The sequence below is a fragment of the Chrysochloris asiatica genome, unplaced genomic scaffold, assembly GCF_000296735.1.
Source record: "Chrysochloris asiatica unplaced genomic scaffold, ChrAsi1.0 scaffold00008, whole genome shotgun sequence".
In the NCBI taxonomy this organism is placed as follows: domain Eukaryota; kingdom Metazoa; phylum Chordata; class Mammalia; order Afrosoricida; family Chrysochloridae; genus Chrysochloris; species Chrysochloris asiatica.
Genome location: NW_006408526.1, coordinates 846,241 through 861,009, shown reverse-complemented (window position 1 = coordinate 861,009; position 14,769 = coordinate 846,241). Strand labels below are relative to the sequence as shown.

General features: G+C 42.2%; 1 protein-coding gene across 1 annotated transcript in view; it reads right to left on the bottom strand.

Annotated features, from left to right (window-relative positions):
* The window catches only part of AMOTL1 (angiomotin like 1), a 76,484-nt gene that overhangs the window by 22,534 nt on the left and 39,181 nt on the right, over positions 1-14,769 (bottom strand). Inside the window, exon 6 of the mRNA XM_006833741.1 lies at positions 6,107-6,252. Coding sequence (XP_006833804.1) covers positions 6,107-6,252 — 146 coding nt within the window. The remainder of the gene's footprint in view (positions 1-6,106; positions 6,253-14,769) is intronic.

The following is a 14,769-nucleotide window of genomic DNA, read 5'->3' as shown; positions in this document are numbered from 1 at the left end:
TGAGAACCCAGAAGTAAATCCATCTGCATAGAGTCAACTGGTCTTTGGCAAAGGGCCAAAATCCATTAAATGGCGAAGATACAGTCTCTTCAACAAATGGTGCTGGCAAAATTGGAAATCGATTTTTAAAGGAATGAAACAAGACCCATATCTTACACTATATACAAAAACTAACTCAACATGTATTAACAACATAAATGTAAATCTCAGAGCTATATGCATCACCACTGAAAAAATAGGGACAAAAGTAAGAACTCTAATACATGGCATACAAAAACTATCAAACATTGCAAAAACACACAAACAATAGAGGACAAAACAGAGTACTGGGACATACTGAAATTTAGAAACCTATGTACATCAGAAGATTTCACCAAAAGAGCAAAAAAGGAGCCCACAGACTGGGAAAATTTTTTTGCAATGACGTATCCAACAAGAGACTAATCTTTAAAATGTATAGGAAACTACAATACCTCTACAAAAAAAGACACCCTATTGAAAAATGAAATGGACACAGGACATGAAGAGACATTTCACTAGGGAAGACATTTGGGAAGCCAACAAACATATGAATAAATATTCACTATCATTAGCCTGGTAGCGTAGTGGTTACGAATTGGGCTGCGAACCTTAAGGTCAGCAGTTCGAAACTACCAGCCGCTCCGCGGGAGAAAGATGAGGCTTTCTACTCCCGTAAAGATTTACACCCTCGGAAACCCTGTACAGGGTCGCTATGGGTCGGACCCGACTCGATGGCACTCAACAACAACAACAACAACAATCATTAGCCATAAGAGAGATGCAAATCAAAGCAATGAGATATTATCATCTCACACCAGCATTAATAGCAAAGCTCAAAGAAGCAGAGGACAACAAATGCTGGTGAGGGTGTACACAGACTGGGATTCTCCTATATCACTGTTGGGACTATAAAATGTTTCAACAAGTCTGGAAAACAGTACGGTGCTTCCTCAGAAAGTTGGAAATAGAAATAAATTATGATCCAGCAATTCTTTTACTTGGTATATAGTCACAAGAAATACAAGCCAGAACATGAGTACGTATATGCATACCAATGTTCACTGCAGCACTATTCATAACAGCAAAAAGATAGAGACAGTCTAAGTGTTCATCAATGGAAGAATGGATAAACAAACTTTGGTGCATACATACCATGGAATACTATGCTACCTGGAAGAATAATGATGAAGTGGCAAAACTTAAAATGGATGAACCTGGAGGACATTATGCTGAGTGAAATTAGTCAGAAACAAAAGGACAAATATTGCATAAGCCCATTATTTTAAAAGCTTAAGATAAGATTTCCATACTAAAAGAAAAATATTCTTTGATGGTTACCAGCGGTGGGAGGGAGGGGACAGTATAATTCACAGTTTAGGGGGTAGACACATAATAGCTCAGGTGATGGGGAGGGCAATATACAAGAAGCTTGAGGGGTTAGAAGAGCAAGGAAGATAGAGGAAGATTGAGGGAAGTATGCATGGGCTAAATGGGATAGAGGTAAATAGTGATGTATATACACAACCTTGGAACAACAGGTTTCTGTGATACAGAGATCAAGACGTAGTCAGAATGGGTAAAGGAGGGGAAATAACGTTAAGGTACTTGACTGTCTTTTGGAAATTGGTTTCCCCTGCTTACTATTGCAAAATAGACATTTAAGCAGGATAGAAAGGAATACTGGGAAATATGGTCATAGAACTCTTCTAAGCCCATCTTCAGCCTCTAACTGATTTGGATTAGCTACAAGGGGTACTAGAATTTGCCCAGGAAAATAGACTTTTTTTTAAGTCTTTGTGGAGTATGGGGCCTTAGGTGGAATCCTGAGTCCCACCAAGAACCTTCTGAGGTGGGACATTCCCGTATGAAAAGACAAGAAGACCAACCTGAAGCTGCTAGAGGAACAGAAGATATTTCTTGAAATAAAGACCAGCAGGGGGAGGAATAAAAAAAAGGAGACTGTTTGGCTTCTACATTATCAAGCAAGCTGTTTGCCTTGGAGCAATCAAAGCAAGAGAAGTCAGCCCATCAGGGTAAACCCCCTTCTAAGACTGAAACTCAAAGGAAACACAGAAGCAATGTTGTATGTTCGTTGGTGACCTCCTAGGTCTACTTGTGAGTGGAAGTAGGGGAAATGTAGTAATGGAGACATGGACTGAGTTTGGCTATGTTCCATAAACACCCACTGACCGAGATGACAGAGAGAACAGGAAGGGCTGGCTGGTCTGAAGTTCAAAGAAATGTGTCAACTTCTGAGCCTATGGACACTGACCTAGACACTGTGAGGTAGAGTTGAGAGTGAAGCCAGAGGCCACCTGATCTGAAGTGGGGAGAGGCGGGCAAGAACTCCCAAACTTGCAGATAGTACTCATGAGATCTAGCTTGGATAGCTTTCTAATAAAGAAGTTTGATAAAGGGAGCAAGCATAAATTGATACAATTTGATTAACTAAACTTTTGCTTGATAGTTGGATGTAGTTTTGGATGAAGCTGCTCAAAATTCTAACCAAAAGGGAAGGATTCTTCATATCAAGGATCAAGCTTGCCTCCTCAGGGCACTGGGTTGAACAGGCCGGGCAATTGAGTCATCATTATAAAGGCATAAAGTGGCTGGTTACAAGTTTTTATGAGTGTGCTTTGTATCATCAGAATGAAGGGGTAAGGTAGAATCACCACTGAATAGTGTTCCTCTTATCCAGCTGTGTCTGGTGAAAGGGGTTGGGGGAGAATGGGGATAGGAGTTTATGATTCAATTGTGAGGAATTGTTAGCAGGGATAATTGCAATTGTTACAACTATAAATGTAGAAGATGTGTAACTAAAAGGGGGGGGTAGTTAATCTTTCAATTCAGGAACAGAGGCCCCCAGGACGAGCAATAGGGAAGACCATGAGTCAATTGCAGAATCCTAGCTAGAAAAGCAGCTACAGCAGAGATGGTGGCAGAGGCGATGGCATAAGAGAGATAGAGCAGCTGAGGACTCTAGGCCCATGAAATGAGAAAGACTGTGCTGAAGGTAGGAGGCTAACTTGTAAAATGTGCCCTCTGGACATTTAAACAAATATATATTTTGTGGATAGTAAAGGAATAGAGGTAAATACTGCTAACCGATGGTACATGGAAGGGATTACAACAATGGAAATGAGATAAAATATGATTTGTTGAATGTAAAACTGAAGACCTGCCCTGGAAACTTGCACTCAATTCACAATCAAAGCTTTTTAAAAAATTGTGTTTTTTTTAATCCACATGGAGATGTTGTTGTTGTTGGTAAGTGCTGTTGAGTCAGTTCCAATCCATAGTGACCCTGTATAGGGTTTCTGAGGACCTTGCAGTCCAGCACATTATCCTGAAGTACCACAATAGAACCTCAATAAATGAGGTATGGGTTATACTTCAATGTAAAGAAAATAAAAATCCTTACCACTGGACCAGTAAATAACATCAAGAAAAATGGAGAACAGACTGAAGTTGTCAAAGACTTCATTTTGCTCAGATCAACCATCATTAGGCAAATATACGGCATAAGACCTTTTTAAAGTGTTGAAGAGCAAAGATGTTAGCTTGAGGACTAAGGTACACCTGACCCAAGCCATGGTATTTTCAACAACCTCATATGCATGCGCAAGCTGGACAGTGAATAAAGAAGATCATAGAAAAATTGATGCATTTGGGTTATGGTGTTGGAGGAGACTATTAAAAGTACCATGGACTGACAAAAGAACAAGCAAATCTGTGTTGTCAGAAGTACAGTCAAAATGCTCCTTAGAAGCCAGGATTGCCAGACTTCATCTCTCATATGGCGTTGTAGGATAAACGCTGGACTGGAAGGTTAGTTTGAACTGAAAGGTCAACAGTTCAAACTCACCAGCCGCTCTTCAGAAACCGTATGTAGGGTGGCTATGAACTGGAACTAAGTCAACGGCACTTAATAACAACAACAATTAGCAGGGACCAGTCCCTGGAGAAGAACATTGTGCTGGTAAAGTGGAGGGTCAGTGAAAAAGAGGAAGATCCCCAATGAGATGGATTGGCACAGTGGCAGCAGCAGTGGGCTCAGGACTGTAAGGTTAGCCCAGGACTAGGCAGTGTTTCGTTCTGTTGTACAGAAGGTCTCTATGAGTTGGACTTGGGTCAATGGCACCTAACAACAAGAAGAAGAGATTTCAGTGATGATGCTAATAAGGAGTCCTGGCCTCCCTTCCCCAAAGTAGGCCACCTGTCCTTAAAGGTTTGAAAGTTACTTTCTGTGGCAAATAAGTTCCTTTTCATAAAAAGAAAGATATTTAGTGACTAGCTTACAAGCTTTCAAGAGGGAGCCTAGTTCTAGAGTGGTTTCCAACCTGTCTAGATGGAGCTGATGAAAGGAGATGGGGATAAGACTCTTGTGGTACAATAGTGAATAATTACTAGCAGGACTGACTGTCAGTGTTGTAAATGTAAAGGTAGATGTTGTGTAACAAAAGGAGGGGAGTGGTTGATTTTGCAGTCCAGGAGCGGAGGACCCTGGGACCATCAAGGGAGAAGAGCAGAGTGCGACCCTACCCAGAGAAGCAGTGATGCCAGATATGGAGGCAAAGACGATGATGTGGAGATATGGAGCAGCTGGGGACTCCAGACTCAAGGAGGGAGAGGAGATGCGTGCCGACAGCCAGGGGGACCAGGATTGCAGGGTGAACCCTTTGGTTGCTTGATGAGGCATGGAGGTGATTGGAATCATTGCAATGAAATGAAATATGATAGGATGAATGTAAATCTAATGTTCTCCCTTGTAAACTATCACATAATTCACAATAAAATCTTTAAAAAAAAAAAAAAGATACTTAGGTGTTGTTGCCCAGCCCCTCATCTCTGTATTAAAATTGAAGTTTCTACACAGGACTATGGCGCTGTGGGCTACTGCATCAGACTGCAAAGTCGTTTGAACTGAAAGGTCGGTGGTTCAAGCTCACCAGCTGCTCCTCGGAAACGCTATACAGGGTCGCTATGGGTTGGAATCAAGTTGATGGCACTTAACAACAACAACAACAACACAGAGCTAAGGCATTGTAGGATAAGCATTGGATTGCAAAGTTGACAGTTCCAACTCACCAGCTGCTCCTCAGAAGTCCCATAAAGGGTCTCTATGAGTTGGAACTGACTTGAAGGCACTTAACAACAATGGATAAGACACTAATTTGCTTCATTCTGGCCGCTTTATCCTTGAAGATTGCTGAGACATTCTAGTCACCTGGTATCAGGAGACACTGTCTAAAGAGACAGACCTTTTTTTTCAATACCAACATCAATCAGGTATTAACAATAGTGTTTTCTTTGTGCTCAGCACCAAGCTAAGTATCTTACATAGATAACCTCACTTAAGTCTCTGAGATTTGAAGTTTCTGCTTTCCACAATGGATCGTGCATAGACCAGCTCCTTACAACAGGGGTTGGAAAGTGTCTGTTCAGTGAGATATCTTTTCATTTTCTGTCACTGTGACTACAGCCTGGACCTCAGAAATGATCATTCTAATTCCAGTTTAAAGGAGAGGTCTACCTGGAAAGACTTACCTAAAGGTTTGATTTCATCAGAAACCACTAAGCCCATAATGCTTGAATGTGATCAAAATTACCTGGATGGGAGGAAAAGGGTGTCTCAACTTGGCTGAGTCAACTTTTGGAAACTTGACAGAGGCTTGTAAATGCCAACCCCACTGCACGCCCTTCAGAAGACTTGGTCTTTTTTCTATGCGACTGAGAAAGAGTCCAAAGACACAGCTATTGAACTATTATGAAAAAAATTTAGACATTTTTGTGGTTTCCAGTCCTTGCACTTATTTCCAGTCCTGGGCACTCACCAACCAATGGGTTGTCGGCTGGATTTTAAGCTGAAAGTAAGCTCTTTGCTGATGGTATTTCACATATTCATACTTAGCCTGGCTCTGGGTTGGATGAAGTTCGTTTTTATTAATTTTTATTTGAGAGGCTCCCCACGACACTCCTGTCTCTCAACTCCTTGGGATTGGCTCTGGTTCAATTGGTAGCTGGAGTAGGAAAACGGAATGGAGGCACTCTGGGCTCTGCCTCTACCCATGGAGCCTGGTCTCACCTCCTCTTCCAGCTTGATGACCTTGGTTTGGGCATTGCTGAGAGCCTGGTCCAGGATCTCGACGTGTCTCCGGTGGTCCTCACTGGCAGTACGCACTGCTGCCAATTCCATTTCTAGCTTCTCCTTTTCCTTCAAGAATTCTTTGTCTAGAAGGGAGACAAGAGCAAACTACTTCTATCAGAGAGAGTGCACTCTCTTGACTCACTGCCAGTCTACATCTGGCAAGGATTAACTAAAAAAAAACAACAACAAACAAACAGTAAAAAACACACACATAGTAGAGGATTGAATTACTGCTTTTGCTGCCCCTTAAATGGTGGTGTGTGAGGTAAGGATTTTCTCCAAACCACTGTTAACTCTAGATACATTCCAGGCCACCATTCCCAGGATGAAAAGTAAACAAAGAACTAATGACCCTGGAGTCACTTCTGTACAGCTATTATTTTAGGGCTTCAAGTTAATCTTGCACCTACTATTTTATTTTATGCTCACAACCTTCCCCTACTTTCCATCACCAAAAATGTGATGAAAGGGGCAGACAATAATAATATATAATATTGTCATTCATGGGAAAAATCAACCAAGGCAGTGTGGAGGGCTTCAGAAAGTTCATGGAAAAGTGGAATGAAAAGATAATGGAATTTCAATACTGAGTTATTGTTATCATGACTAATTGCGACTGTCACACTGCAAAGGTAGAAGTTTTGTAACAAAAACAGGGGAGTAGTTAATCTTACAGTCTAGAAACAGAGGACCCTAGGTCCATCAAAAGAGACGAGCACAAGCGGAATGCAGAATCCTATCCCAGTGCAGCGACACCAGAGATGGAGGCAGAAATGGAAACATGGAGAGAAGGAGCAGTTGAGGACTCTAGACTCATGGAAAGAGAGGGACTGAGTGCTGGCAGCCAGGAGGCAAGCTTGCAGAATGTGCCTTTTGGTTGTTTAAATTATTATATATTACTGAGTGTGTTTGTGTATATCTCCCCACCTCCCCCCACCCCCCCTAAAAAGAGGGAATGGAAGTAAATACTGTTGAATGAAGATGCACGGAGGAGATTGTAATCATTGAAATGAAATGATGGTGTAAAGCCAATGTTCTTCCATGTAAACTATCACTCAATTCATAAGCAAAGCTTTAAAAAAAAATTAAATTTAACTTAAAAAAGATAATGGAATCTTTCCACGAACTCTTTGAAGCCCCCTCATATTAATAAGGGGTCCTGGTGTGGCGCTGTAGGATAAAGCACTGAATCGCAAGGTCAGTTTGAACCACAAAGTCAGTAGTTCCAACTTGCAAACCCTATTCAGGTCCTTATGAGTCAGAACTGACTTGACAGCACTTAACAACAACAACAACAACAAAGGAATATAATTACAGTATTTAGAAATGGATTTCTAGATGACCATACTATTCAAATGCTGCATTGCAGTTCCCTCAGTCCTCCTACCAACAGCACTGAAACGCAGAGAGTCAATGTCTGGAAATTATATTGGCATGTTAACAATGTTTTCATTCATTCATTATTTCCTCACAGGTCACCCACACGCATCCACTGTCATCGAGTCAATTCCAACTAATAGCAACCCCATGTAGACTTCCTGAGATTGTTACTATTTATGGCAGCAGACAGCCTCACATTTTCCCCATGAGGTGGTGGGTGAATTTGAACTGCCAACCTTGCAGTTAGTGATCCAATGTATAGTCCATAGTGCCACCAAGAGTCCTTTGTTAGGGCAGCCAAGTACAATTCAGTCACATGCAGTAAAATGATCAAATGAGCTCAAGACTAACAGCCACCATCAAAACTTCTCGTGTTTTAAGATGAAAAGTATTGCTGTGACACAATGATAGGTATTAAGACAGGGTGTTCTGAATGAACAAATACCATTCCTATCCTTCCCCTCCTCTTGAATTCCAGCACTTGATTATTTCCTTGACAAGCAATCTCATATTGTGGTTGAACTAAAGAATGAACTTTAGTATCGGAAAGACATGGTTTAAACCTAGCTTCACCACTTTTCAGCTAAGAAGCTTCAGGCAAAGTATTTAACTTCTCTGAGCCTCAGGTTCCCTCTTCTGTAATATGGGAATGCAAACATCTACCTCATACGATTATGTTGTATGATGATTCTGTTAAAGAAGATAAAGCACAATAGAAAAGAACCGAATTTCTGGCACTTGATCTGTTTGGGTCATTACTGATCCCCTTGGTCCATAGTAGTACCTGGCTCAATAACTATGGATGAACAAATGAATGAGTCTAGTGTGTGCCAAACTCAATGCCAAGTGAGCAATAATAAATGGCTCTGTCTCCTTGTCATGTCTTACTAGCCTCTGTTACCCAGCTATCTACTTGGCCTTTGAGCCCTCTGCTCACTTAGATGGCTGGTACTACCTGTATATCCCCTGGTCCCTTCCCTGCTCAGGACCCCTGAACGCCACAGGACAAAGTGGATATTGGCAGGAAGGACCATTAACTCTAGAATGCTTTGTAGGCCTCTGAAATTCATGGGTCAAAAAATTCCTGTCCTGAGTTTGGTGACCTTAGATGTCAGGCTGCAGCAATATCAGTTAGCACCCACTCACCCTGGCTTTAAATGACTCATCCACTGGTAGGAAGCAGTGTTCTCCGTGATAAAAGTTTTAACTCAATATTCACAATAATAGTGGCGGTAATAAAAATCCCTGCTTATGTGTGTTGAGTAAGTATTGTGTTCTAGGAACTGAAGCTCATTACGTATATTCTTCCCCTTAGTTCTCAGTTTTGTCTATGAGGCTGTTATTAATTGTCATCTAGTTGGTTCTGACTAAGAGTGACCCTGTAAAGTGTTTCTGAGGAGCATCTGGTGGGTTTGAACTATTGACCTTGTGGTTGGCAGCCCAGTGCTTACCCTAAAGTGCCATATTGGACTCCATTCTCTATGAGTCACCATTATTATTTCTATTTTCCAGTTGAAGAAGATGAGACTATAAGTAACTTCCCACAGAATTCGCACTCATCAAAGGTACAGCCAGACCTTGCATTTGCATTTCTCTAGTACACGAGTCCTGGTATGGCACTGCGGGTTAATGCACTGGACTGCAAATTCCATTTGAACCTCAAGGTTGGAAGTTCAAGCTCACCAAGTCGCTCCTCGGAAACCCTATACAGGGTTGGCATGAGTCGGAATCGACTCAACACAATGGCACTTAACAACAACAACAATAATATACATATACGTTCTCAAACATAGCTTGCATAATAATACAAAGGATAAAAGGGCCCTGTTAGAACGCACCGTTGCAGAGATTTAAGACTCACAGGTCATGTCATGTTTCTTGAAACACAGCAGTTGCATTCATATGAGTGTATTCAATTAGCCAATATTAATTGAGCAGCTACTACATGGAGACATCACCTACTGGTTAAAAGCATGGCATTGGAATCAGACTTTCTGGGTCCTGTATCAAGCTCTAGCTCTTACGGTTTCATGACTGGAAGTAAACTAACCTCTCTGTGTTTCAGCTGCCTCACTTTTGAAGTAAGGATCACAATAGAACCTATTTCAAAAGTCATACAGGAAGTACTCAATACATATCCACTACAATGACTAGAGAGGTGGGGTTTATTGTTGTTTCTCAAGGAACTGATAACAACAACAACAAAAACAATTGCCACTGAGTCAGTTCCAACTGGTGGTGACAATGGGAATAGGATGTAGCATTTTACTCTCCATGTGATGGGATGAAAGAGCCCTGATGGTACAAAGGGCTAAGCAATGGGCTGCTAACTACGAGATGGGAGGTTTGAGCCCACCAGCTGCTCTGCAAGAGAAAGATGAGGCACTCTACTCCCATAAAGATTTATAGCCTCTAAAACCCTTTGGGGCAGTTTGACTCTATATGGAGAAGGCTGCGATGAGTTGGAATCAACTCGGTGACAATGAGTTTTTGGTTATGATGGGATGAGAGGCAAAGACATAGCCAAATCAATATGACAAAATGCTATAATGCTGCATGTGCAGGGCACCATGAGAACAAAGAAAGAGCATTTAATTCCGGCTATGCGGTTACGAATCGGGCTGTGAACCACAAGGTCAGCACTTCGAAACTACCAGCTATTCCGTGGGAGAAAGATGAGGCTTTCTGCTCCAGTAAAGATTTACAGCCTCGGAAACCCTGTACAGGGTGGCTATGAGTCAGAACTGACTCCACAGCACATAACAACAACAATGGGGTAAGAAGGTGGCTTCCGTTGCAGTGTGCTTACAAGGTGGAGTAATTGTGCTCCCTAATTCTCTGGAGACACAGGACTCTGAGTATGCCAGACCCATTCTAAAACTCATCCCTTAGGAGATGCCAAGGAGGAGTCCCATGGGTACAGATGGCTCCTTCAGGATTTAAAAAAAAAAAATTGACTAAGTCCCCTTGGGATGGGTCTCAAGAAAGACAAACCTCCTGCTGCCTTTCTGGTTGGGTTCCAATGTGTATAATACTGAGAATTCCTAGAACAGGCAAGTTGACACAAGGGAATTCTTGCCCAGAATGGTCTGTTTACTCAGTGGATATGAATTGCCCTGACTCCAGTAGACCAGGGAGTTGTTTACCCTCATGGCCCTGGGCCCATTTACACAGAAGGATGTCTGCTCATACACTGTTTACTCTGAAAACCACAATCCTGGCCTGGGTTTGTAGTCAGGCCGACCTGGTTTGCTTCTGGCACCTTCACATACCCGTTCACCTTGGGAACGTGACTTTACCTCTCTGAGACTCAACCTCCTCAAATGGAACTAGCAAGCTCTGCTTTGTAGAACTACAGACCTTGGCACATACCAAATACTTGATAAATAACAACATGGGCTAAGATACATTATTACTGAGGGATTACCATGTCCCTCCCAGGCACTGTGCCAAGACCTTCACAACACCACCTCATTTAATACTAACATCTCCCTTTGACAAATGAGAAAACTGAAACAAAATGAGTTGTGATACATGTACAAGGTCTAGTTACTTTTGTGCCTCTACAAATAAGTTAGTCTCCTTGCTTGACAAAAAAGCAGATGTGGATAGAAACTGGACCCAAGAATTCAAAGACGCTCCTTTAACATTTTCACTGTCTCCTTTGTCAGTTCTGGGTAAGCTTCAAAGGGGACAGTCTGCTGAAATGGGTTCTGAGGTTTCTATTTGAGCACTAAGCTTAATTACCAGTTGAGCCATAGGATGGGGACCCCCAGTAACATCTGTCTGGAAAAACCAGGGGAGGAGTGTGTGTGAGGGTTGTCGGGGAGTTGTTTGTTGGTGTGTTTTTTTCAATTCAGTGGTCCTACTTACAGTTCTGGTAGCGCAGTGGTTACGAATCGGGCTGCGAACCACAAGGTCAGCAGTTCGAAACTCCCAGCTGTTTCGCGGGAGAAAGATGAGGCTTTCTGCTCCCGTAAAGATTTACAGCCTCAGAAACCCTGTACAGGGTCGCTATGGGTCGGAACCAACTCCACGGCACATAACAACAATTTACAGCTGGTGCTTACAAGGAGAGCAAGCTGTGACCTGGCCCTTTTCAAATGGGAACTCTAGATCTCTCCTGATATAATTGTTTTGTTTTTTAAAAAATGTTTTATTGTGAATTATGTGATAGTTTACATGGGAGAACATTAGTTTTACATTCATTCTATCATATATCATTTCATTGCCATGGTTACAATCCCCTCCAAGCATCATCAAACAACCAAAGGGTATACACCCTGCAAGCCTGCCCTACCCCCCAACACTTGGTCGTCAGCACACAGCCCCTCTCCCTCTCTGGATCTCAAGTCCCCAGCCACTCCATCTCTCCATGTCATCTTCTCTGCCTCCATCTCAGGCATCACTGCTTCTCTGGGTAGGGTCCCGCTCTCCGCTCTTCTCCCTTGATGGTCCCAGGGACCTCCGCTCCTACACTGAAAAGTTAATCACGCCCCTCCTTGCTACAAAACGCTACCTTTACATTTCCTACCCTCACAATCAGTCCTGATAACAATTATTCACTATTGTATCACAAGAGACCTATCTGCATTTCATATAATTGGTTTTTGAGGAGTTTTCCTTGAGCTTGATGTAGTTGGAGGGACAGAGTAGTCTAGCTGCTGCTGGCTTGGCCAAGGAGTGACGACTGGAATGCTGGGTAGCTAAAATGATAGGCATTCTCTCTCCTCTCTTCTTTCAGTTGAAAACAAGGTTTGACCTTTAATATGCTAATTCTCTGGGATTTAAGTCTATCCTGGAGAGTATCTATGTGTAACTGTGTATGTGTGTGGATCAAGGCATAAAAATTGACTATGCTACATCTGTTCATGTGGGAGAAAGATGAGGCTTTCTGCTCCCATAAAGATTAACAGCATTAAAAACCCTATACATCAGGGGTGGGGAATGCCTGGCTCATGGGCCAGACATTTGGTCTGGTCCTGCCAAGACAACAGCAGTTCCAGACATCACATTAGGGGTGAGTTAATTACATGTTTGACCAAATATAGCAAGTAAATTTTTAAGTTGGTAATTTTGTATGACCCACAATGAATGATGTTACAAATATTCAAATGACCCTTGGCAAAAAAAAAAAAAAAAGTTCTCCATCCCTGCTATAGGAGTCCTGGTGTGGCACTATTGGGTTAATGAGCTGGACTGCAAAGTCAGTTTGAACCTCAAGGTCAGTGGTTCAAGCTCTTCTTGGAAACCCTATACAACAAAAACAACTTAACAACAACACCCCCTGCTGTAGGAATCCTCCTAGTGTGGCACTGTAGGATAGGCACTCGGCATCAAGGGCCGTTTGAATCACAAGGTCGACAATTCAAACCCACCAGCTGTTATTCAGAAACCCTATACAGGGTTGCTATGAGTCAGAACCAACTCAACGGCACTTAATAACAACAATAACACCCCTACTATACAGGAGTCCTGGTGTGGTGCTGTGGGTTAATGTGCCAGACTGTAAAGCTGTTTGAACTGCAAGGTTGGCTTTTGAGCTCCTCGGAAACCCTATACTGGGTCACTATGGGTTGGAATTGACTCAGCGGCACTTCACAACAACAACACACAGGGTCATTATGAGTTGGAACTGACTCGACGACACTTAACATCTGTTCAAGCTCCGAGTCCCATATGTGCACACTGCGTGCACTACCATCCCATTCCGGCATCTGGTTCTAGTCCATGAGGTATCTCCCTGACGTGTCTCAGAGGACTTTGTTGCCGTGGATGTGAGACGAGGAGGTGGTGACAAGAGCGAAAAGAAGAGGTAGCAGGTACAATCTAACAAACTTTTTATAAAATGCCAATGACTGAAAAATCTCAATATGATGGATGAGACTAATGTTAGAAGTACAGTCTCTGGGACTGAGATAGGAGTTCCATTCCTCTCTGAATGAAGAGAGTTTAAATGACATTACCAGAGAGATGGCCACAAACAAAGGATAAAGTGGGTGGGGAGGCTGCGGGCCCTGGCTGACAGCACTGGGCCCTATGTGCCGCAGTGGAGCTCCGTGCCCAGCACAGGAGGTTCACGGGGAGAGGCCAGCCAGAGACAAACACATCCTAACCTGGTATTCTCTGTGTGAATAACTTTCCAGTATCTGCCTAGCCTCATTTCAAAGAGCTGTACTCCATACCCAGGGATAAGTTCTAATAAGCAGCCGTGTTTGTAATTCAAAGTCCTCCCCATCTCCTTCCATCTACCACTGTGGCTTGACAGTTGATCAAACCAGAAGGGGCCACCTCATCTGGGCTAGGCCAATCAGTCGGTTCAGACCTATAGTGATCCTGTATAGGGTTTCCTAGGAGTGGTTGGAGAGTTTGTACTGCTGACCTTGCAATTCAAATGACCTTATGGTCCAATACTTATACGACAGCACCTTGGAAACCCTATGGGGCAGTCCTAGTCTGTCAAATGAGGTCACTGTGAGTTGAAATTGACTTGATGGTACTTACCAACACGATAGCAAAATTACTCTAAGATAGTAATCAGTTTTCAAGACCTACCTTAAAAACTAACAGACCCTGGTTAAGTTACACACCACCACCAACAACCTTTGTAAAGCTATGGCTGGTCCAAAGGTAGAAGTCTGGGCTGGAGAAATTATTCCATCCAGGGAGAGAACTGGTTCACTGTAGGACGGTCAGGGCAAAATGTGTTGCCTGCAATTTATTTTTTCTCTTCCTTTAACTTCTGCAACCACATTTTTTTGTCATTTTTATAACTTGCTTTGACCAGATCCTTTTTCTTCCCTTTTCCTTCTATCAAACCACTCTTTGTATGCAAAAAGCAAATAAGTAGCAGATGCAGCTTATTTTTAATGGTCTAAACTTTCTGTGCTGAAAACAAATATTTTGTCTCCTTAAAGTTCTCTGATTCCATTAAGATACAGTTGGAAGTTTTCACTGCAATTCAGGAATCAAAAGGAATTTCAAAATTAATTATGAAAAACTACATTAAAATTGATTGTATTCTACTTGCTTTTTATTTGTATTGCCCAAAAAACAAAAACTTAATTTTTATAAGCATTTCGAGAAAACTTTTTTTAGACTCTAACTCAGTTCTGTTTTGGTCTCAACTAAAAACACTACAAAAAAGCAGAGCAAAACAACCTTGCAGCCAAACGAACCCTTTTCCACCACCACCCCCTGTCTTTTTTTTTTTTTTTTTT